Raw genomic sequence first — 24,618 nt, forward strand, 5'->3', positions numbered from 1 at the left:
TCCAAGAGGCCCATAAGAATTGAGACCAATGAGGAGAAATTAACAAGTGGGAGAATTACAGTTTAATACAAAGATTATGTGGTTCTTGAGGGCAGAATTCATGTCTTAATTTTGAATCATTCAATCATTGGCCTAAGTGTCTTTTTTCTAAAAATTGACAGAAGTCTAAAATTTAAGTCATGCAGAATAACGTTTAAGCAGAGGCTAGATGGCTACCTGGCGTGGATGTTGTAGAATCAATTTATATAATACTAAGGTTAAATGGCCAAGCTTGAGTCTTCCATTTTAGCGTGGATGGTCCCTTCCTTGTCTAAGATTCTCTTATGCATTGGTGATTGGATATAAAGTCATTCTGCCTGATGTCTTTCCTCATCAGGGACTATTAATGTTGAGTAGAGCCCCCAGTATACCCCAGAAATTAAGGGATGCTTCACTTCAGAGAATACTTTATCTTTTAACTCAAATTATGAGAGAAAGAAAGTAGAAGAATGAATTTTAAGAACCTCTTATCCATTTCAGGCATGGTGGGTTAACTAGGAATGCTACTTTATTTCCATATGCCAAGTTCTGGCAGATTTCCTCCCAGTTCAGGCCTCCTGCTTCCCCCATTCCCTCCTTTTCCTGTGAAATCTTTGAAGGGAAGAAAGAATGATGGATGGTACATATTTCGTCTTTTCACTACCGTAATGCCTCCTTACCTGGGAGTGAGGCCTTGAGTTCCTTGCTCTTTTGCTGCTATTTGGTGACTGGAAGAGGCATCAGAGACTGTCACTCTTCAGGGCTGGCATGTTCATGTGTAATGGATGAGAATGTCTCTGTAGCCCTTAGTTACTCTCTATGCAAAAAAAGAAATACAAAAAAGTGCTAGGCTGACGCCACAGCACTCGCCCAGGCAACAGAGTGAGACTCTGTCTCAAAAAAAAAAAAAGTGCTATTTCTGAGGATGACTGTTGGTCTTCAAATCAAGGTTTTAAGGATTTGGGGTCTTAATGTTGTAATGTATAAGAATATGAGAAAGAACATTGAAGATTAGTTTAGTTCATTTGTAGTAAAGAATATTATGGAAACATATCATTGCTGTCTAGGCTAGCTTTAATGTGTTAGCAATAAACCTTTGTCTGCTACTCTTGCCCTTGATTTTCTTAACCTTTGTGAAGCTTATATTTGAATTATCACTTGGTAGGTAACACATTCCATAAGCCTACTTCCCAATATATAAAGTTGCACTTTGTTTCATTGGACATAAAGCTACTCCTTTGATGGGATGCCCTTAGTTTAGGTATTCTCTTTTTTGATAAATAAGCTTTTTTACTTGGATTGTTCATTCATTCATTAATTTGACAAATGTTTACTGGCTAGAGTTTCAACAATGAAAATGATTTAAACTTCTTAGGTGTTTGAAAGAACTTTTCTATGAAACTCATTGAGGAATTGACATGTTCTATAGTTTATAAACTGTTCCAAATAATAGAAAGAGCCTATATGTAAAATAGGCTTTATAGCAAAACCAGACAAGAATAGAGAGAAAAATTATAGGTTAATCTTATTTACGAAATAATCCAAGGTGAAATGTTAGCAGACCAAATCTAGGAATATATGTTTTTTTTAATATGACCAAATAGACTTGATCCCAGGAATGCAAGAATGGTTTAGCAATAGAACATGGATTCATGTAGTCTACCATATTCATAGATTAAATGGCAAAATGACTGATATTACAAAGAAGGCAATTCTGCCTCAGAATAATGTATATATTTAATGTAAAATCAAATCAAAGCCCCATCAGGTTTTTTTGTCGAATTTGATAGTCACATGAGTGAATAAAAGGCCAAGAATAGCTAAGGCAAGTTTGAAGATTATTATTTAGACAATAAGCACAGACTACAAAGAAATGATGAAGAATTGGACTTTTATGACACATGATACCGTAAAGTTAAGACAGAGAGTAGGAGAAAATATATGCCATGTATATAAGCATCAAAAGATTAGTATCCAGAATTTTACAAAAAATCCATCCATCCATCCCTCTCTCCCTCCCTCCCTCCCTTCCTTCCTTCCTTCCTTCCTTCCGGGTCTCACTTTGTGTTGCCCAGGCTGGAGGACAGTGACACAATCATAGCTCACTGCTGCCTTGAACTCCTAAGATCAGGCAATCCTCCAACCTCAACCTCTTGAGTAGCTGGGACTACAGGTGAGTGCCAGCCACCATGCGTGGCTAATTTTTTTTTTTTTAATAAAGAAGGGGTCTTGCCATGTTGCCCAGGGTGTTCTCAAACTCCTGGCCTCAAGTGATTCTCCTGCCTTGGCCTCTCTAGTTGCTGGGATTATAGGAATCAGCTATCATGTCCAACAAGTATCCAGAATTTCTATTTAGAGTTCCTAAAGGTCAGGAGGAACAAAAAAGAGGGGTGGTATGTTAGTAAGAATCAAGTTAGGAAAACATGCCACTTGGGTATTTCAAACAATTTAATATAAAGGATTGGTTACAAAGGTATTAGGCCAGAAGAGCAAAAGGAAGAGGGGGTGGAACCGAGTAGCAAAAAATAAGAAGTGGTAATGCTGCTACTGCTGCTACTAAAGATATAACCTGCTACCACCATGGGGTTGGAACCTGCAGGCTGCACTTGCCTCTAATTTTAGGATATTGGTTACTGGGCTCACCCTGTTCACACCACTGCTGCAGCAACTGTTAGCGTGTCCTGATCAGAAGGGTCTCTCTTCCTCCTGCCTTCTTCTCACCCTCCAGCATCTCCTATTGACATAATTTAACAGGAGCCCAGCTAGCAAGGATGTCTGGGAAATGTTTACAGATTCTCAGCTCCTGCAATACAAAGTAGTGGCAGTACAGTCCAGTTCTCAGCCCCAGCGATACAGGAAGGTAGGTTTGGGACTGAGAGATACATAGTAGAGAAATAAGTGGCATAGGAGGTAAAGGAAATGAATATACATTGCTCATATGGCATTTTTTTTTTTTTTTTTTTTTTGAGACAGAGTCTCACTCTGTTGCCCAGGCTAGAGTGAGTGCCGTGGCATCAGCCTAGCTCACAGCAACCTCAAACTCCTGAGCTCAAGCGATCCTCCTGTCTCAGCCTCCCGAGTAGCTGGGACTACAGGCATGCGCCACCATGCCCGGCTAATTTTTTCTATATATATATATTTAGTTGTCCATATAATTTCTTTCTATTTTTAGTAGAGGTGGGGTCTCGCTCTTGCTCAGGCTGGTCTCGAACTCCTGAGCTCAAACAATCCGCCCACCTCGGCCTCCCAGAGTGCTAGGATTACAGGCGTGAGCCACCGCGCCCGGCCTCATATGGCATTTAAACATACAAAGAGGTATACATTTTTACTGGTAATTAAGAAAATACAAAATGAAAGAGTTCACAATCTAAAAGTTAAATTTGAGGTTTTGGAGGATGGGAAAGAGGAAATCTTTTACCAGGGAACATTGAATTGATAGAAATGTAATACTCTGGAGAGTAATTTAGCACCACCTAATAAAGTTACAACTGCCTTTTTGTTTCTAGATAGCTATCTTGCAGAAACTTTTGTATGTGGGCATAAGTATATGTATTGTGTGTTTAGATGTGTAAAGTATAATTTGTTAATAGTAAAAAATTGAAAGCAATCTTATTGTCCATCAGTAGGGGAATAAATAAATAAATTGGTTTATTTGAATAATGAAATAGTGTATAATAGCTAAAATGAATGAACATGGATAATTCTCAAAAATTCAATGAGAAAAGGCAATTATTTTCAGAGAATTTGCATAGTTTATCATTTATGCAAATTGAAAAGCAGAACAATACTATGTTGTTTATGAATGTATTATCTTTGTAGTAAAAATTGTAAAATATGTTTGGAAAGGAAGTATGATTTTAAAGATACTGATTACCTTAAGAGAACAACCAATGGAGTGAAGGGGAAGAAAATTTGTTGGGAGAGGTTGAGAGGTTAACTGCACAAAAAAAAGTGGAGAGGCCATCTGAAGCAAATGTGGCCAAAGTGTCATAACTTTAATCTGGGTGATAGAGTATGTGAATATTATTATTTTTTCTCTGCTTTTCCTTATATTGGCATTATTAAAAGAAATAATTAAAAGAAATAGCAAACAAGAAAGAATTAAGAATCAGCCCCTCTGGGAACCCTTATTTGCCTTACCAAGGTTGGATTAGGTGTTCCTTTTTCTATGTGTTCATAGTGTCCTTTGCTTGAAGCATGCCCACACTATCTTGTCTGGTTTCTTCCACTTGTCTTTGAATTCCTCAGTGCCAGATATTCAGTATCTATCACAGTGATTGGCAGACAGGTGCTAAGTTAAAGTTGTTTGATTTAAAACAACTACCACTGCCAGGTACTGTAAACACTAGATATAGAAGTATTTGAAGTTTTATATAATGATAAAATATTTTTAATTAATCATCCATGTATTATAGAATGTATATTGAAAAGAATTCTGGTACCTGAATTCCAGTCCAGGCTTTTTTGCGGGCATCTTTAAATAAGTCACATGTGCTCTCTGAGTATCAGTGACTTTACATTTTTAAATATTTTAAATTGTTGATTCATACAAAAGAATGTATATACATTATTTGTAAATTATAAAGCCTAAAAATAGGGCCAGGCATGGTGGCTCACGCCTGTAATCCTAGCATTCTGGGAGGTTGAGGTGGGAGGATCGCTTGAGGTCAGGAGTTCAAGACCAGCCTGAGCAAGAGTGAGACCCCGGTTTTTCTACTAAAAATAGAAAAAATTAGCCAGGCGTGGTGGTGTGGGCCTGTAGTTCCAGCTACTTGGGCGGAGCCCAGGAGTTTGAGGTTGCTGTGAGCTAGGCTGTCACCATGGCATTCTAGCCCAGGCAACAGAGCGAGACTCTGTCTCCAAAAAAAATTAAAAAAGACTAAAAGACTTCACGAATCCACCACTAACTGAGGAACTAGAATAATATCAGATCTTTGAAGTTGCCCTATGTTATGATTGTCTCCCCTCAGAAATAACCAGTATTTTTAATATGCCATTTAGTTTAATGGTATCCTATTATATACCTATATATGCTCTATAAATAGAGTTTTCTAATTTAATTTTCTTCAACACTTTGGTTTTCCTGTTCATCTGTGTTATATATAGTTAATTGCACAGTATCATAGTTCATTGGGTGAATATACACATGAACTTCATAAGGAATGCCAGGCTAATTTCCCAAAGCAATCATACCAGTTTCTACTTCCACTAGCAGTGTGCCCATTGCTCTTGCCTCTTATGTCAGTCACAGGTGGGGAACCTGCGGTCTTCTGATTTCAAGATTGTTCTTTTTTAAGCACCAGAGGAGGCATCTTTCTCTGCTGCACCCCTTTTAATAAAAGGACTTGTTCTGTAAAATTTGGATCAGGCAAAAGGTTACACTCAAGGATCCAGAAGGTCACTTGTGGCCCCAAAGCCACAGGTTCCACTCTAGTATAATTTTGAAATATATAATGGAATGAAACATTTAAAGTACTATATTTCCAGAATTAATCATTATTAAAACTGTTGGCATATATTTATTTTGCAGTGCGTTATATAAAGAAAGCCATAATCCAAATCAGAATGCTACTCCAAAAAAAAAAAAAAGCATAACAACTTTGATAATTAAATGTGACAGTGGACTTGTGGGTCAGGCTTTTCTTTTGAGTTATTGACATGAAATAAAATTTATTATTTTGTATTCATGGATTCCAAAATAGTATTAAGTTTAAGAAAATTTAGAATTCTATTTTTGTCTAATGATAACCTTTTTTCAGTAGAAACTTTCATAATTCCTTATAAAATAGATCATTTTGAGTTTGTTTTGTGTGTTTCTATCACACACCATTCTAGATACTCATATATTAGTTACCTTGGAACTTTGTACTAGTCCTTCTTATACCCTTTGTACCTGATGCAAGGCATTGTAGCAGGAAGCGTTTCTTTGCTTTCATGTTCTAAATTTGAAGCTCTGACATTAATTTGCATTGGTGGTTTAACTTTTAATTGCTGGAGGCATGGAAGAGTAGCTGAAATAAGATTTTTCATTTTAAAATACAAAGCCTAAGTGTATCCACTAGATGTCAGCATTAGGAAAGATGCAGTGGAACATCATAGGCTCATAAGCAGAAGCAATGTGTGAGATTTAGTTTAACAAGTCAACTGACTTGTATAAAGTCACACATTTTGTGATAGAGTCAAGACTACAAATCAGGTCGCCCAATTTTCATTCCATTGTTCATTCTTGTCACATTTAAGTCAAGTAACTTTAACTGCATGTCATAAACTAGACTAAAATTAAAATACATTGATCTTGCTGCCGTGCCAGTATATCTAAACAAGAAAAAAAAAAAAATGAAAAAAAAAAGTAAAAAAAAAAAAAAATACATTGATCTTGCCATTTGCTAGGGATTCCAGGTGAGATTTTAGTACTACTATGATGATGTTGTAGCTGGGCACCCAGGAAAACCTGAATCCTGCTGTTAATCACTCTGTTTCTTCCTTTACATTTCACAAAGGAAGGAGAATCAAAGGATCACTTTAGTAATTGCTAAACTAATAACAGTGGGTTAGGTAGAACTTCTCTGGTGTCAGTCACATTCTAACCAGGAAAGCAGAAACTGTTTTAAAACTGAGAATTTAATAAATGGATTTATTTATACAGTGTTAGAAGCCTGAGCCAAAAGAGGTTAGTGAGGTAACTTAGATATTAATGGAGATCACAGGAAGCAAGTTACTTCTGGGGCTAGGGGAACATAAGGGAAGAGATGGATTAGGGAGAATTAGGAGGTTGAAGGGGGACCCCATAGGGCTGTGGAGTCTCAGACCTCTGAAGGGGCCAGATACTAAGTACACTGCTGCTAGGAGTTAGTTCCACAAGAAGCTAGAGCTATCTTGCTGCTGGAGGTGACAGGACTTAAAAAACAGAGGTACCTTCTTTCTTAACACCTTTACATTTCCTTACAGTGACATTTGCTTTCAAACAATGATGGTGCAGTTTCATAGAAGCAGTTCAATAAACAGACTTTGTACAGTATTTGAAGAGGTTGTTGCCTGAATATTTTCTGAAGCAGACTTAATAAGTGAGATTTTTGATAGGATTTAAATTTTTTTTTTTTTTTTCAGTTTTTACTCTTTTAGCTTGTACTTGCTATTTTCTGCAATCATTTGAGACGTGTTCATCTGCAAACCTTAGGTCTAGATATGTGGCAATGGAGTGAGGTACCTGGCCTTTCACCTTTGATTGCTTTTCTCTAACTTTAACATTTTCTTTAAATTTTTTTTTATTTTTAATTATGGGTACATAACAGTGGTATATATTTATGGGGTACATGTGATGTTTTGGTACGGGCATACAATGTGGAATAATTAAGTCTGGAAATTTGGGTGTCCATCATTTCAAGCATTTATCATTTCTTTATTTTAGGAACATTCCAATTCCACTCTTTTAGTTATTTTATAGCTTTAACATTTTCTGTGGAGTAGATCGATTAGAAGAATCTTTCAGTGCTGATTCGTCATACAGTATTTCTGTAATTGCTCTCTAAAAGCACGTCAATTTGGTTACTTCTTCAGTAGGTGGATTACTTGCTCTGAAAGAACCATTGCTTAATTAGTAATCTTTTTCCATTGGCATTGTTACTATCTTCAAAGTACAGTTTTCTTTTTTAGGTTAAACAGCTTTTTAAAACATATAATGGCTGCTGATTGTGTACATGACAAAGCAGTTCCAGAATCTCTTACATATATTGTAGTATCTCTTTAGATTAAGAATTATGAAAGCAATTCACTATGTTTTTGCTTACACAGAATATTATATTTTGTCATATTATGTTGTGTCATAATTGCTTTCTAAACACATAACTGAAGGCTGTGAGCAAAACTTAAGCCTGTGGTTCCTCAGTCACCCCTGGGCTTCATCACATTCTGTTTACATCATCGATGACAATTGTACCATATTTTTCAGTACTGATCTTCTATTCTGTTAATTACTTTTTCAGATTCACTGTACATGTTGTATGAGAACCAGAAATTTTTTAGCAGATGAGTAAAGCAGGAACATAATTGAATTCCACATTAATCTACCATCTTCTCAAATTTAAAGATTCCGGCTGTCTCCACAGGTCTCAATATCTGATATATAAGACTGAGAAATAGCATATTTAATATTAAGTTATATTTTCATGCACAACAGAACATAATTCAGGAACATACTATAGTAACATATTTTCTAGAAGACCTTTTTGCCTACAATTTAAAGGTTAAATATTAGACCTTGTTACTCTTCAACACTAAAAATGCTTGGTAGTTTTTACTGATCATTATGACAACCTTTCTGCATTCACACAGTTTTAGTCACCATATATTTGAATGTGTATGACATTGTATTAAAGTATTCTTCTGAAATTTGTTTTGTAATTTTATTAGGCGGAACAAAGTATGTTTGGGGTATCTCCTTTTTTCTCTAATACTTCATTGTATTTCTTTCTGTCCTTTATTAAGTTGTCTGGGTCAAAGGTGATAATGTCATTATTGATTTTGGAATTTGTCCTCCTTGTGAAATTTTGAGGGGGAAGAATTGATATTATGCTTTTAATTCTTTCTCAAAAGGTGGAGAATCCCTAATAGGACTTTGTGGGAGGACTTATGGTCTAAAGGGAATTAAATACAATTTAAACCCACATTTTAAAGCTTATTGTGTTTAATGTTAGGTACACTGTTCAGTTTTACAAAGATTAGAAGTATGATATAGGATAGTCTTCATTCTTATTTGTGTTTTGGAGCCACATTTATGGCTGTACACAGGTGTACCTCAGAGATATTTTGGGTTCAGTTCCAGATCGCTGCAATAAAGTGAATATCTCAGTAAAAATTAGTCACGTGAATTTTTTGGTTTCCCAGTGCATAAAAAGTTATGTTTATGCTGTACTTTGGTTTACTAAGTGTGCGATAGCATTATATCTAATAAAACAATGTACATACCTTAATTTAAAAAATAGTTTATTGCTAAAAACCGCTAATGATCAATTGAACCTTCAGCTAGTCATAATCTTTTTGCTGCAGAAGGATCTTACCTTGATATTGATGGTTGCTGACTGATAAGTTGGTGATTGCTGAAGGTTGGTTGGCTGTGGCAATTTCTTAAAGTAAGACAACAATGAAATTTGCCACAAAGATTGAGGTCTAATCTTTTCATGAAATATTTCTCTGTAGCATGTGATGCTGTTTGATAGCATTTTACCCACAGTAGAACTTCTTTCAAAATTAGAGTCAGTCCTCTTAAACCCCACTGCTGCTTTATCAACTAAGTTTATGTGATATTCTAAATCCTTTGTTGTCATTTCGACAGTGTTCACAGTATTTTCACCACGGGTAGATTCCATTTCAAGAAACCACTTTCTTTGCTCATCCATAAGAAGCAACTCCAACATCAGTTCAAGTTTTATCATGAGATTGCAGCATTTCACTCCCATCTTCAGGCTCCACTTCTAATTCTAATTTTCTTGCTATTTTTATCATATCTGCAGTTATTTCTTCCACTGAAGTCTTGAACAGCCCCTCACAGTCTTCCATGAGGGTTGGAATCTACTTTTTTCGAACTCTTGTTAAGGTTGATATTTTGACCTCCTCCCATGAATTATAAATGTTCTTAAGGCATCTAGAGTAGTGAATCTTTTCCAGAAGGTTTTCAATTTACTTTGCTCAGATCCGTCAGAGGAATCACTATTTATGGTAGCTTTAGCCTTATGAAATGTATTTCTTAAATAATGAGACTTGAAAGTTGAAATTACTCTTTGATTCATGGGCTGCAGAATAGGTGTGTTAGTAGGCATGAAAACAACATTCATCTCCTTGTACATCTCCATGAGTGTTCTCGAGTGACTAGGTGTACTGTCAATGAGCAATAATATTTTGAAAGGATTCTTTTTTTCTGAGTACTATGTGTCAATAGTGACATAACTAAAATATTAACTAAAATATTCAGTAAACCATGCTGTACTGTACACAGATGTGCTGTCATCCAGGCTTTGTTGTTTGAGCATAATTCTTAAGGGCCATAGGATTTTCGAAATGGTAAATCGGCCTTGGCTGCCACTTAAAGTTACCAGCTGCATTAGCCCCCAATAGGAGAGTAAACTTGTCCTTTGAAGCTTTGAAACCAGGCATTGACTTCTCCTCTGTAGCTATGAAAGTCCTAGATGGCATTGTCTTCCAATATAAGGTTATTTTGTCTGCATTGAAAATCTGTTTTTTAGTATAGCCATCTTCATCGGTGATCTTAGCTAGGTCTTCTGGATAATTTACTGCTTCACCTTGCAATTTGATATTATAGAGGTGGATTCTCTCTTAAACCTCATGAACCAACCTCTGCCAACTTTCTTCTGCAGCTTTCTCACCTCTCTCAGCCTTCATAGAATTGAAGAGAGTTAGGGTCTTGCTCTGGATTAGGCCTTTAGGGAAATGTTGTGAGTGCTTTGATTTTCTTTCTGTTCAGAGCACTAAAGCTTTCTCCATACCAGTGATGAGGCTACTTTGCTTTCTTACCATTCCTGTGTTCATTGGAGTAGCACTTTTAATTTCCTTTGAGAACTTTTCTTTTGCATTTAGTAATACAGCTTGGCTCACTGGTGCAAGAGGCCTAGATTTCTGCCTATCTTGGCTTTCCACATGCCTTCCTCACTAAGCTTTCAATAGTTTCTAGCTTTTGATTTAAAGTGAGAGACTTGTGACTCTTCCTTTCACGTGAAAACTTAGAGGCCATTTTAAGGTTATTAGTTGGCCTAATTTTAATATTGTTTCTCAGAATAGGGAGGCCTGAGGAGAGGGAGAGAGACAGGGGAACGGATGGTCAGTGGAACAGTCGGGACACACACACACATTTATCTATCAAGTTCTCTGTCTTTTGTGGGTGATGTTCATGGTGTCCCAAAACAATTACAGTAGTAACATGAAAGATCACAGATCACTACCACAGATATAATAATGATAATGAAAAGCTCTGAAATATTGCAAGGATTAACCAAAATGTGACCCAGAGACATGAAGTGATTACACGCTGTTGGAAAAATAGCACCAATAGACTTGCTAGACCCAGGATTGCCACAAATCTTCAATTTGTTTATATATATATATATATATATATATATATATATATGAAAAGCAAAATCTGTGAAGCTGAGTGAAGCTAAATGCAATAAAACAAGGTATGCCTGTAATGTTCTTCGTAAGTTATTTTAGCAAACTATAGACTTTCTTGATAGGCATACATGTTATCTGCCAATCTATTTTCCTGATATTTAACATACCAAAAGTTCTTAATAGTTTTACATAAAGCTATTGTGTATGTATTATGTATGGCTTTTACAAAGAAAGAATGAGAGAAGACTTGATTAATGTGGCTGAGAAGTTAGTTTTTTCTGAATTCAGATTTTTTTTGTTTTCAACTCAGGAGAGTTTTCAATTGTCAGTATTTATTTTGAACTCCGCCCCCTTGGAACTCGCCTATAACTTTAAAGACAAATTTTTGTTTTCTCTGTATTTTTTAACCCTATTTTCACGCTAATCTGTGTATTTTTTTTTTTTTTTTTTTGAGACGGAGTCTCGCTCTGTTGCCCGGGCTAGAGTGAGTGCCGTGGCGTCAGTCTAGCTCACAGCAACCTCAAACTCCTGAGCTCAAGCGATCCTCCTGTCTCAGCCTCCCGAGTAGCTGGGACTACAGGCATGCGCCACCATGCCCGGCTAATTTTTTGTATATATATATTTTAGTTGTCCATATAATTTCTTTCTATTTTTAGTAGAGACGGGGGTCTCGCTCTTGCTCAGGCTGGTCTCGAACTCCTGACCTCGAGCGATCCACCCGCCTCGGCCTCCCAGAGTGCTAGGATTACAGGCGTGAGCCACCGCGCCCGGCCTAATCTGTGTATTTTTAATCATGAGTTTATTCAACAAATATTTAGGACTACCATCCGCATGCCAGGAATTGTTCTAGGTGCTGTGAATATAGAGTAGTGTACAGGAGCAAAGCTCCTGCCTTCTCAAGAGTTCACTATTCAGTGGAAGACAGAGTAGATAGATAATACAAGGAAGTGTGTTAGGTGGTGATGAACATCAATTTGGGAAGGGGAAAAAGAGGAGCATGGGGCGGGGATTATAGATGGCTTATTATTTAAGGAAGCACTCTATGAGGGACATGCAGTAGCTTGGCATTTGAAGGTCCGTGGAAAGAGCATTCCAGTACAGGGAAAAGCAGATACAAAGCTTCCAAGGAGAGGGAAATCTTGCTGCGTTAGAGAAACTGCAAGCAGGCTGTTGTAGGTAGATGGATGTGAGTGCAGTGGAGAGGGAGGGGAAGTGAGGCCAGAGTGCACTAGGGACAGATAATGTAGAGTTTTGTAAGACCTGGTAAAGGATTTGGATTTTTATTCTGAGTGTGTGGTAAGTCATTGCATGGTTTTGTGCAGAGAAAGGAGGTAGTTTGATTTATATTTTTAAAAGATTGCTTTACTTCTTATGAAAAGATGTTGTAGGAGGAGGCCAGGGTAGAAGCAAGGAGACCAGTTAGGAGGCTCTTGAAGTAACTCTGGCAAGAAGTGAGGGTGGCGAGGACCACAGCAGTTTGGCAGTAGAGGAAGTGAGATGTGCTACCCTTGAAGCTAATGAGAAAAGTGTGTGGACAAGGACGGGGGAGTGTCAGTTCCCTCTGATGTTCCTGTCAGGAGAAGTAAGGTTTGAGGGCTTGAGTATTGACACTGGGATTAGCAGCATGGAGGTTACTTGGTGGCCTTCCCAGAGCAACTTTGGTGATTTGGGATGGGGGCAAAAGCCAGGTTGGAATGAGTTTAATGGAGAGTGAAAGGAGAGGAATAAAAGATGCTGAGTGTTGATGACTCTTTTTAAGTAATTTTGCTGCAAAGAGAATAAAGGGAATTGATTGAGAGCTCGTGAGTAAAATAGAATTAAGATACATTTTTGTTATGTCTTAAGGTGGGAGAATTAAATGCATGCATGTATGCCAGAGGGAACGGTACTGAAAAACAAAAAAAATTAGGTAGGAAGGAAGCTCATGAGAATGTATTGTCCAAAACGTCAAATGAAGAAGGTGTTTCAGGAAGGAGTGAGTGATAAACTGGGTCAAAAGCTACTGAGTCCAGTTAAGTTGAAGTGTGAGAATTATCCTTTAGATTTAGCCAGATGCAAGTTTTGGTGACCTTGACAGGGACAGCTTCATTGTATTCTTGAGCGTAAAAGCCAGATTAGAATAAGTTGAAATAATGAGAATGGGAAAAGTGGAAAGAAATAGCTAGATAGCTCATTTGACAAGTGTCACTAATAAAGAAGACAGAAAAGATGGTGTCCTAATAGAGGGGAGTGAAGTCCTTGAGCAGACAAAGGCGAGTAGGAGAACCAGGGCCCCAGAGGAGAGGTTGTCCCTCAGGAACAGGTGCAGAAGTTGCAGTGTGGTTTTACTGATGAAGAAAGCGTGTGGAAAAGGAGGTAGATGTTTCCATGTTTTGTGTGTAAAAAATGTAGTGAGGTCATTTCTTGCAAGTGAGGATGGAGGAGGGGTTGTTGGAGTTGGAGGAGATTTTTAAAAAACGTGTGAATGGTCACCTGAGAAGGTGGGAGAGTAGATTGACTAAGGATATGTAGTGTCCTTGCCAAGCAAAACTAAGTGTGCACTTCATGGTTGTGGTTGTATGTTGAAAGCAGCAGCTCCCAACCAGGCACTTTTTTGCCTTCTAGGGTACATTTGGCAATGTCTGGAGACATTGTTGGTTGGCACAACTGGGGGCAGGGGTAATAGGAGGTATCTAGTGAGTAAAGGTCCCAGATATTGCTAAATATCCTGCAAGACACAGGACAACCCCGAAAGCGTGTAATTGCTTGGCTCAAACATCAGTAGTGCCCAGTCTGAGAAACCCTTCTTTAAAGTGATAGTGGTCAGTGTGTTCATGAGCTTTCCTTCCTTCTGCCTCCTTCTCACTGCCCACCCACAAATATTTATCATTAATAAGTTTATCAGCTGGATGTGAGGAAAACTGACACCAGTCATTCAGATTGTGTTAAGTGTGCTGAAGGAGTAAGTTGCTCGAAGAAGTAGAAGATGATGGGGCAGCCAGTGCAACTCCTTTTGAGAAGGTTGGCAGAGAACAGTCTCTCTAAAGACGTACCATTTGAGATGAGATCTGAAGGATGAAAAGAAGCCAGCCAAGAGCAGACAGCATTACAAAGTCCTTTGAGCATAAAAGAGTAAATGAAGTAACAGTGTCTTGAAGGAAGTTCCTAGAAAGACAGAGGAAATAGTATGGTAACTGTAGCATACAGTTGTTTCTGTTGGCTTGTTATTCTGTAAGGAAACTTCCAATGTTTCATGAGGAAATGGTCTAATGTATTTATTAAGTGCCTTTTGTTTGCTTAAAAATATATTCCACAGACTGCCGGCCAGGAAGGATAATGTTTCTTTCTAGATAAGTTGTCGACATTGAAACAAATGTTTAACATAAGGACTCATAGTCACAAAATTGCACTAGCAATATTACAAACTCTTGAAGTAAACTATGTCTGGTTTCTGTGTATTAAATTTATATTAAATTTCTTTTTAGATTATTTAGTAAATATTTTTAGTATTTAATTTAAATCCAAGGATTACAATAAAAAATAAAAGAGAATTCTTTAGCTTTTTCATCCTAAATTCAGATAGTAAGACTTACAGTTTATTATTATTGTAAATGATAATATTAATTACTTACTTGAAAGCAGTGCCTCCAAAATATACCAGTAGTATTTGAGGTCAAGTTTTATATAATTTGTTTAAAAATCTTACACCTTTTGGTATCTTTCCTATCAAATTTATTTATTCATCTGAAACTTAGAAACCTTATTAGATTCTTTTAGATGCACGTAGCAGAAATCCAACTCAACTAAATAGCTAATAAGAATATTATTTAAAAGAAACTGGGGTGTCTTAAAAGCAGAGGAAAAGCAAACAACTGAACTGAAGGAAATGGCAGCTTGAACTTGTGAATAAATGGAAATTAATGACTCCAAGATACTTTCTGGAACTCCCCACTGCATGTTGGCTTCATTCTCTTGTGACAGACTGGTGTCCTCTGTGGCAGGAAGTATGGCTGCCACGTATTCCCATGCCTCACATTCCACAGGTTTGCTACTGGGAACAGATTATGTAGCTTAGTCAGGTTGCTCTAACAGCTGCAACAGTCATAGCAGCAAATAAGCTGCCAGGTATAGAACTAAATGTTGTGCTTGCATTAACCCGTGCAATGATGTTAGGAACTCTCTGCACTGGATGTTTTTCTCATACACCTTTGACAGCTAAGAAAACTCAGGTGTGGAGAAGTTAGGAAACGACTAAAGTCACAAGGCTTTGAAGTGGCAGAGATGGGTTTTGAACCCAAGCAGTCTGGTATCTACCTGAGCTGACAACCACTATATCATATTTGTTGAAATTAGTCACAGTGAGGGGATAGAGAGGGGGGTTTTTTGTTTTTGTTTTTTTGTTTGGTTTTTGGCTGAGTTAAAATATGGCAAGATAGGGGTATGGTTTTAATTTTTTTGTTTATTCTTATAAATATAGGAGAACTGATAATGTTGTAACGGAACTATTTCAGATCTTTGAAAAATTCCATGCGTTTTTGTACAAAGAGACATGCATGATGTGGGTTGCCTAGGTAGCATCTGTCCTGTGTGCTATATGGTGGAGGGAATTTCTGCACTGAGCAACAGTTATAGATCAGTGGTTCTTAACTGGAGGAAATTTTGCCCCTAGGAGATGTTTGACCATATCTGGAGACATTTTTGGTTGTCAAAATTTATTGGGCGTTGGGAGGACGGGGTGCTACTGGTATAAATGTGAGATAGAGCCCCACAGCAAAAGAATTATCCAGCCCTAAAGGTTAATAGTACCAAGATTGAGAAACACTATGTTAGATAAGCTGAGCCATTTCGACCTAAGTGTCTGTGTATGTGATAAAGAGGTAAGAAATTCTAAATCATTGAGAGCTTTGGGTACTGAATAGGTGAGGACCAAGTATAAAGCAGTGTAGGATCACATTAGCCTGGGGTGCCTGGAAAGAAGAACTAAAAAGTGGAAGAATTTTTTACAAAAGGGGTTGTAGGAAAAGGGAGCAGACCAACTTGGCTTGTTAACGTTTTCACTGAAGGGTAGACTGTGTGCACACAGTACGAAGTAAGGAAACCTAATCTAGCTCTTCTTTATCCATCCTGTACCTGATGATAGTTTCCTGTTCATAGAATAATTATAGGACAGCATTTCAGCAATATTATTGACAAAAATGGACTAAAAATTGGCTTTACTCTGATTTATAACATTGAAATTTATTTATAAATTAAAGACTGATTTGTGTTAAAAGAAATAGAACCATTACTGTTTTTAAAAAGTTAGTTTGTGATTTTGGGGTTATAGCAACAGCTAACGTTTATTTAATACTTTCTATGTGCTAGGCACTGTGCTGAGTCAGTGCTTAGTCCCATTTAACCCTTGCAATAATACTTTAAGATGGTTACTATAATTGTCTGTGTTGTACCAGCCCAGAAATGAGTCTCTGAGAAGTTATTAATAACTACCATCCTTCTGGTCAAACAGCTAGTAAGGTACATTTGGAATTCTGGTTTGATTCTATAGGTTAAACTCTTAAAACCAAATGGTTTGCTGCTTTTCTCCTGTTAAATACAGTCCTTTCTCATGTCATATTTTCTATCTATAGTTGTAGTTTTGATAACCACTAGGTAATTTTTTTAGTCTCAGTTCTTGTTAGTGAGCAAATTTATGTATGTTTGGAAAGAGATACTCGATATATGTTTGAAAGCTTTTAAAAATTAAAGTTGTGAAATATTTCCAAATGGTTTCTTGAAAAACCTATTGAATAAATTTAGTAACCAATTTGAGTTAATTATTTGGATGTGATGATTTAGGAAAAATGCTTATCCTTTCCTTAAATATAAAAGCTTTGTATTACTAAACTTTTTGCAATACGTAAGATAACTATTAAATATTTCCCTCCCAGCCTTAATCTCTCCTAATCTTATCACGTAAAACATTGTACAAAATCAGACCATTGAATTTCTGTATGATAGAAATATTAATATAAAAAAACATAGATTCCTACCTCTTTCATTGGGGGAATATTGTTTCAAAGGAGAGGGACTGTTCAGTATTTATCATACTTGAGAATAAATTCGATTGCTTTAACATTTTGTAAGAAATGTGTGTTCTGTCCATCAGACTTTGACCTCCAAAGCAAATAAATAACTGTTGCACATATGTATTTATTTCCTCTTGGGAAGCTTATAGTTAGGGACACAGGTGTTGTTGGGGAGTGGGTGGAGGAAGGGAGAACAGCACAGGTGACCAGAAGTACTGATTTTTTTTAATGCTGCTTGTTTGGGGAGTGACAAGTTGTGTTAAAGGTACTGTTACTTTTATGTTTTGTTTTATTTACATTTGCCAGCAGCTGGGTCTTTGGAGAAAAAGCACTGGGATTGGAGGGAGGAGGGAGGGTGTAGGTAGCTGTGATACCATAGTTTGCCTTCCCTGTTCTTACTCCAACTTCCAGGTTTGAACCTGGTTTCCTGGGTGTTCCTGACACAACCTCCCACCTTCACGCTCACTGTGTTATGGCAAATTCTTGAGCAACATTTATGCCGATGCTTTATTTTTACTTTTTTTCCTCTGCAAACTTACTGGGTTGTGATAATTGCTGGCTCTCTATATGCTTGTTTGCTGTGTTAACTTTTAAGTTACATACATTTTAGAGTTGTGTATAGTTGAATATTCAGTCTAAGAGTTAAATAATAAAATTTTGATTAATCTTAGGAGATAGAATATGTAAGAAATACTGGTTTATGTGTGGTGAACTTTTTAAATGGGTTTAATTGATAACTTTCTTCAGTCTTTAATGGTTAAATGTGGTTTGAATACTATCTTCTTTGTATTCCCAATAGGATTTGATTCTGGAAGAAGGAAAAATATCCCTATTCATCTAAAAGCAGCGGTCTCTATATTTACTTGAGAAATCTAGTTTTGGTAGTAATTTAAGTTGAGAATATATACCTCAAAAATTTTAAAGGCATAACACTTAGATAGTAATCAAATGTAAATATTGCAAGTTATATGTAAAAATCTAATCTTTTCTTCCCATCTTGCTTTATGTAACTTTTTTGATATGTGGGAAAGAGGGACAGGGGCTATAAACTCAGAGCCAAATGTGCTTTTATTTAAAGTTCCAAATTTTCAGTGCCAAAAGCACATAAACCTGCACCTGTTGGTAATTATGAGCAAGCCAGCCTTTGCCGAATCCCAGGCCTCTGCTTAAAATTTTTTACTGGAACTAAATGATGTTGCCATTTTTATTTTTAGGTTTGCTGGCATGGGTAATCTCATTAAGGTGCTAACCAGGGACATAGACCACAATGCAGCACATTTTTTCTTGGACTTTGAAAGTAAGTCTCTTTAGCCCTTCACAGCTGGTGCATAATGGTAAAGGTGAAAGATTAATTATATTCACACCACAGTGAAGGCCAGTCAGCATATTTGTTAATTATGGGATTGAACAAAGGTTGCATGATTTTTTTTTTCTTAATCGTAGGCAAACATCACCATCATATGTATAATTCTTTAGTTTTTCATTTGCTAAAATCATGTTGAGTCTGTAGCCAGTGCTGTCCTTTCATTAGTCCATGAAGCAAGTAGCCTTATGATGAACATTCTAATAGTATGCTGTAGTGACTGTGTCAGACAAGCCATTTTATAATCCTGTAATAATTTTATTAAAACTAAGAATTGTGCTGCATATCTGGAATCAAGACTTTAACCTCTACAAATTAATAATAATCCAAATTTCATTAGAAATATATGCTATATTGAACAGCACGCAGGAAGTAAGTTTTATATTATGCTGTTTTAAGATGAGATGCAAAGGTGAGCTATGGCCAAACATCTTAATATTTGGCTTTGAAATAAATTGTTGTTTCAGTGCTATACTAACAAGATTACACTTGAATAATTCTTGATCAGAAATTTCTTTTTCAGAATACTAGCACTATTGGAATACTTAAAGAATTTTTCATTATAAGGCCATTAATGAAACTTGTCTTGGGAGAATTTTGAGAAGAATTAGAGCAACAGTTGTGCCATTGTGTACAGGAAAACCACATTTCACCTCTAGGTCCTACATATCAACACCTTGAGAACCTGGTTTGCTGTCTTCCAGAGCACAGTCTGGGTAACCTGAAGGATGAATTCATGGCCTAATGAACATTTTCCCTGTTACTTTTTTTTTTTTTTTTAAGTCAATTTCAGATGTTCTTTTTTATAAAGGGATATTTTCTCTTTTCTCATTCTTGTCTTGACAGGTACCTTAACATGGGGAATCTTCTTAAAGTTTTGACATGCACAGACCTTGAGCAGGGGCCAAATTTTTTCCTTGATTTTGAAAGTGAGAAGATGATTTTATATCTATTTCTCTTTGCCTGCAGTAGACTGCGTTTGTCTTGCACTAAATGAATGTTTCCACTTCGCCATCTTTTTAACTGCTTTGCATGACTGAGCTATGAATTGAGGAAAATTTCTGGCGCCTTCTAGAACTGGAAGTCATATTTTATAGATTAAATTGTGATGATAAAATGTCTTTATTTGAGCTTTTATAAGAGATTTCATATCTCTTAGTTGGAGATTTATTGTATAATTTGAGATATTCTCTAATGAAAACATTTTTATGAAAAAATTTTGGTGGAAAGGACAAATACTACTTCAAGATTTATTAACAGAAGCAATATTTAGGGAAAAATTTTATTGTAGTCAAGAAAAATCTACTAGGTTTCAATTACTCTAGGTGCATATTTAAATATTTTAAATACAAATCTGTTCATGAAGGCCATTCAGAGCTCAGTAATTTGGGCATAATATTAAAAGGTAAGTGTGAACCTAAATTATTTAATCTTTGCAGATAATTTGAAAAGTTAAAAAATTTAATGTATTTATTTCAGGAATTCATTTTTTCTAACTCTGAATAAAAAGAAAAATAATGGGTTCACAGACCTTTAAGTAATTTGCCTTCTGTTTGTTTTATGTTGCATGACCTATTGTAATATGGTCTAAGAGTGGCAGGTAAGTGTCATTGACCTCGGTGCATGTTGCAAAGCTTTTGCTTGTTTTGGCTGTCAGTATTGCTTCAGCTTGTCTGGTTATCATATTGAGAAAAGTGATATTAAATTGGTGTTTTAGTGTGAATGTTGCTATTTTAACTGATCATTAGAAAATTGTTAGGAAAGGGTGAAGAGGTTTTAAATCATGTGATTCCTTACATTTTTATCTGAGGTTAAAACATTTGAACAGATTTTAAAATATTTAAAATTTAAGACTTTTTCTGATTTTAAAAACAAAATAAACAAATCACTTAAAGTAAATCCCCAGTCATTATCTTTTCCTTCAACTTCGGTTTAGTTTTTACACAATTCATTCTATTTTATGAATCATTTATATATATTTTTCTTTAAACCCGGACAGTTGATATGAATACATCAATTTATAGCTTATCTCTACTTTATAGAATAATTTGTGGTCTCTGATATATTCTACTTTTACTACATTCCTATAAGCGAACTTTTACAGTTTGGATACTGTGTGCAGTTAGTAATGAGTAGTGATGTCAATATCAGGACCAAATTAAATTGTTAGGTTTTTAGGAGGAAATGTTATGAGTGTTAGTTTTCTTGACCCTTCTCAACAATTAAGCAGTGCTATTTTAAGTGCATGTTTAGCATGACTTTTAATCAGCTTGGGGATGTTGAGCAGATTGCTGACTTGAAGATTATTCTTTCAGGTGAGGCAACTTACACTGGAGCTGTATTTTAGTTTATTTGCATTTGTTTCAAATGTGTTTTTTTTGTATTTTTCTGCCATCCTGTCTCCTTTTTCCTCTTTGTCCAAATTCCTTACATTTGCAGAATCTTGGCTGTGATACAGTCAAGATCTTGTTCAAGACTTGGCACTTGATCTTTTTATAAACGTAGCATTGTATTGTGGTCAAGTGGGAAGCATGAATTTAAATGTAGTATTTAAAAGATTACTTGGTCGTGTCTTTCCAATCTGTGGGGGTGTTTGGATCATTATTAAAATTTAAATAGCTAATTTAGTGGCAGGAAAAGGTTAAAATTGCTAATAACAGCAAATTAATAATACAGAATTACATATTAAATGTTAACTTCTTAAAGGCAGATACAAATTTTAAAAATGATGCTTGTTGCCTATCTCAGCCAATGTAAAACTTTTGGTTTGATACTTACTGGTATACTGTAAATGAAATTTAACGAAGATATACTGTATACCAGGCTAAAGTTTGCCCACTGTTATTTCTTAGATTTTAAAATGTTTTCTTTTGATTCTAACATTGGCATTTTCTTAATTTTCTGTCTCATCTGTTTGCGTATTTTTCTTTCATTTGGAAATATGCATTTGTAAAAGCTTGACTTAAATTAGGTTACTGTAGTGGCCTTGGCCCATTGGATGTGTCCTTCCTTACACTATTTTATACCAGACTCTCAGAATTGCCAACGTAGTTGATTTGCCAGTTCCTGGTGACTACTTAATAAAGCCACAGTCTTTTAATGAAATAGTGTAATTAGTATTATATTGTTTATTTCTTTATAGATGCACAGTAACGTCCAGGTCACCAGCATAATTTACTTATACTATTTTCATCATTCTAATTGGTTACATCTAGCCTACTTTGTCTTCATAGTGGGCAACTATAGAAATAATTTCATACATAATTTACCTGGCTTTTTGCATCATATTGTATACAAATTATTTTAATGCATTTGACATGGGATTTAATGGACTCTTTAATGGAAGACTGTCTTTAATGTAAACCATTACTCCCTTAACTTACTTCCTTATCCCTGTAACTGCTTTTCACTTCAGTGCAACAAAAATTAATGGCTTGCCTCCTGTATATCAGCCAGTAGGTGCTGAGGATGTAGAGATAACTAAAATACAACCTCTGCCTTCAAGGAGCTCTTAATCTGGTAGGATAGATAGAAATGCAAACTCACTGGGCATGGTGGCTCATGCCTGTATTCTCAGCACGTGCTCTTTTAGAGGCCAATGCAGGAGGATTGCTTGAGTCCAGGAGTTTGAGGGTCCAGTGAACTATGCTTACACCACTGCACTCCAGCCTAGTCAACCAGAGCAAAACCCTGTCTCTTAAAAAAAAAAAAAAAAAAAAGGGCAAACTTATAGTTTTATTTACATTCAGAGCATAGCACAGGAAGGTATTAACTTAATCTAGCAATGAGTAGTTGGGCATCATCATGGAAGACTTTCTGATGGTGATGTTTGAATTGGGTTTTGGAGGGCGAATTAGAATGTTTCAAGCTAGTTCAGTGAAGGACAGTGTAGAAAGGAGGAGCAGCATAGACAAAGGCCACAAGGCATGAAGTGTCATTCTGTGTTCAGTGAAACATTATTTTTTACTCTAGATAGAGGGATTTTTTTTCCTTAAAAAAATTACTCCTGTATGATAAGGTTTCATTTTGATTTTATTTAATAATGGTTTAATTATGATATAATCCCAGAATTGCTCCAAAGCATTTGGCAGCACTTACGCTAATGGCAGCATATAAAGAACACTGAATGGTGGGGTTGAGGGGGGAGGACCTGTATAGCCTCTTCTAGTTCTTGGAATTTCTTCCTATATTATAACAATGTTGTTAATTTATAGCTCATTCTAATGACAGATCTTTAGCCTGAGTAACTACTGTGTCTACTAGCTCATTAAATTCTAGTCCTTGGGAGAAGAGGGACTTTTATTTATTTTTATGTCTTTCCCCAAACTTAGCTTAGTTCTTTTTAAATGGTAGAAGTTCTGTACATATTTGTTAACTAGATTTATTTATCTGCAGGTAGATGAAAATAGAATAGAGGTAGTCATTTGTAAGTGAGAATAGAATCTACTTTCTCTGATTCTTTGTTACAGTGCCTTTCTATTGAGTCATACATTTCCTTTATTTCTTGTGTCTTTTGTGTTACCTGTTTGCCCCATCATTTAGAAATATTGGGACCCACTATATTTTTTCATTTATCTCTTGCATATTTTCAATTTCTTTTGTCCTGTACTTTGAAATATCTTTATTCTGGTTGCACCTTTTTTATATTTATTTTTCTAACATGGTGTAGGATTCTATTTGCTTAGAGATCAAAGTGCATAGTAGTCTCCTTTAATTCATGGTAGAGGCTTATTTATATCTCTTTACCTTCTCATTCATTCAAAAAATATTTATTATAGAAAATCTAGGTACTCAGTTTACGTATATACTGATGATATGTACTGTACATTTTGGCTCCTGCCTTGATGAAACTTAACAGATAGATTGCAAGTATTTATTGAATGAGTGAATATAAGATTAAAGCAGAAAAACCCCTTATCACAATTATAATTTTTATGTTGACTAGCTTTTTATTTTTTTCCTTTCATAGCTAATCTTTGCCTCCTTTTGTATCTTAACTTAAATTTTAGCTGTTGTTTTTAGTGACTCCACTTCTACCCTCCACCCTATAGGAAACTGGTGTGAAGTTATTTATATACTTAATTTTACCTTTAAACAGTAAGAACAATTGAAACATGCCTTAATTTCCTTTGAACAGCTTTTAAAAATAAGCTCCATGAATAATCAGTATGTCTACTCTCAGTGGTATATACATTATTTTGCTATCAGATAAATGTCTTTTTGTTAGCTAAGTGCTACATTTTTTTGTTGAAATAGTAAAGTCATTCTTGGCTATGAAAAATCAAAGTGACAAGTCTTGGTTGCATTATATAATACCATTTTTAAAAAAATAAATGCTTTATTTTATACAGTCTTTTTCCCTCCATAGTATTTTACCCTTTTGCATGACATGCTTCAGTAAGTTAGTGCTTACCTGTCTGCTTTTTTCTGTTTGTCTTCATTTCTACAGCAGTCTTCAGCAGCTTTCAAAATTATAAATGTGACTTTCCTGTGACAGTCTAAAAAATGTTTAATCAGTGTGGTGCTGGGTATTTTTCCCACCCTTCAGGGGGAAACTTGAATCTTCTCCTTTATTTTTAAATTTCTTGGTACTTATTAAACTTTTACTAGTTATTAACCACTTACAAGGTCTATTTAAGTCTACTTTATAATGTTTTGTTTGTATGTAAGTCTCAGTGTCACATTTTTATGTTAACAGCTAGTCACCACACCAAAAATACATAGTTTAATATTTTCGAACTTCACAAATACTGTTGATATAGATAGTTAAAATATTGTCTTTTGTCATGAATTCCCACTTCATGAATTCAAACTATATTATATGTCTACTATTGATGTTATGTTTGTAGTTCCACAATTCCATATGAAAAAGTATAAAACTGTCATTTTTGCATGTAAAAATTATTTTTCTCTAGTGCATCCGGTGTAAGTATAAAAGTTATGAGGTGTGATTTTATTTTTAAAGTATATGTTTAACGACTACATTAGAAAATATGGTCTGGCTAAATGTGAAAACATACTACTGCTAAATTATAAAGCCCGGTTTTTTTTTTTTTTGGCTAATCATTTAGC

At 35.7% G+C, this 24,618-nt stretch overlaps 1 protein-coding gene across 22 annotated transcripts in view; it reads left to right on the top strand.

The window, feature by feature from the left end:
- CYRIB (CYFIP related Rac1 interactor B) overlaps positions 1–24,618 on the top strand; it is a 155,908-nt gene that overhangs the window by 101,471 nt on the left and 29,819 nt on the right. For 8 of the 22 annotated variants that reach the window (XM_069465976.1, XM_069465996.1, XM_069465980.1 and 5 more), the window contains one exon: positions 19,393–19,475. The exons of 8 other annotated variants lie outside the window; for them this stretch is intronic. In XM_069465976.1, coding sequence (XP_069322077.1) covers positions 19,403–19,475 — 73 coding nt within the window. In that variant the 5' untranslated portion in view covers positions 19,393–19,402. Of the gene's footprint in view, positions 1–18,397; positions 18,481–19,392; positions 19,476–20,138; positions 20,147–24,618 lie in introns of all 22 variants that reach the window. 6 more of the 22 variants (XM_069465985.1, XM_069465984.1, XM_069465986.1 and 3 more) reach the window with 3 other exon arrangements.

Source organism: Eulemur rufifrons, chromosome 3 (assembly GCF_041146395.1).
Source record: "Eulemur rufifrons isolate Redbay chromosome 3, OSU_ERuf_1, whole genome shotgun sequence".
NCBI lineage: Eukaryota > Metazoa > Chordata > Mammalia > Primates > Lemuridae > Eulemur > Eulemur rufifrons.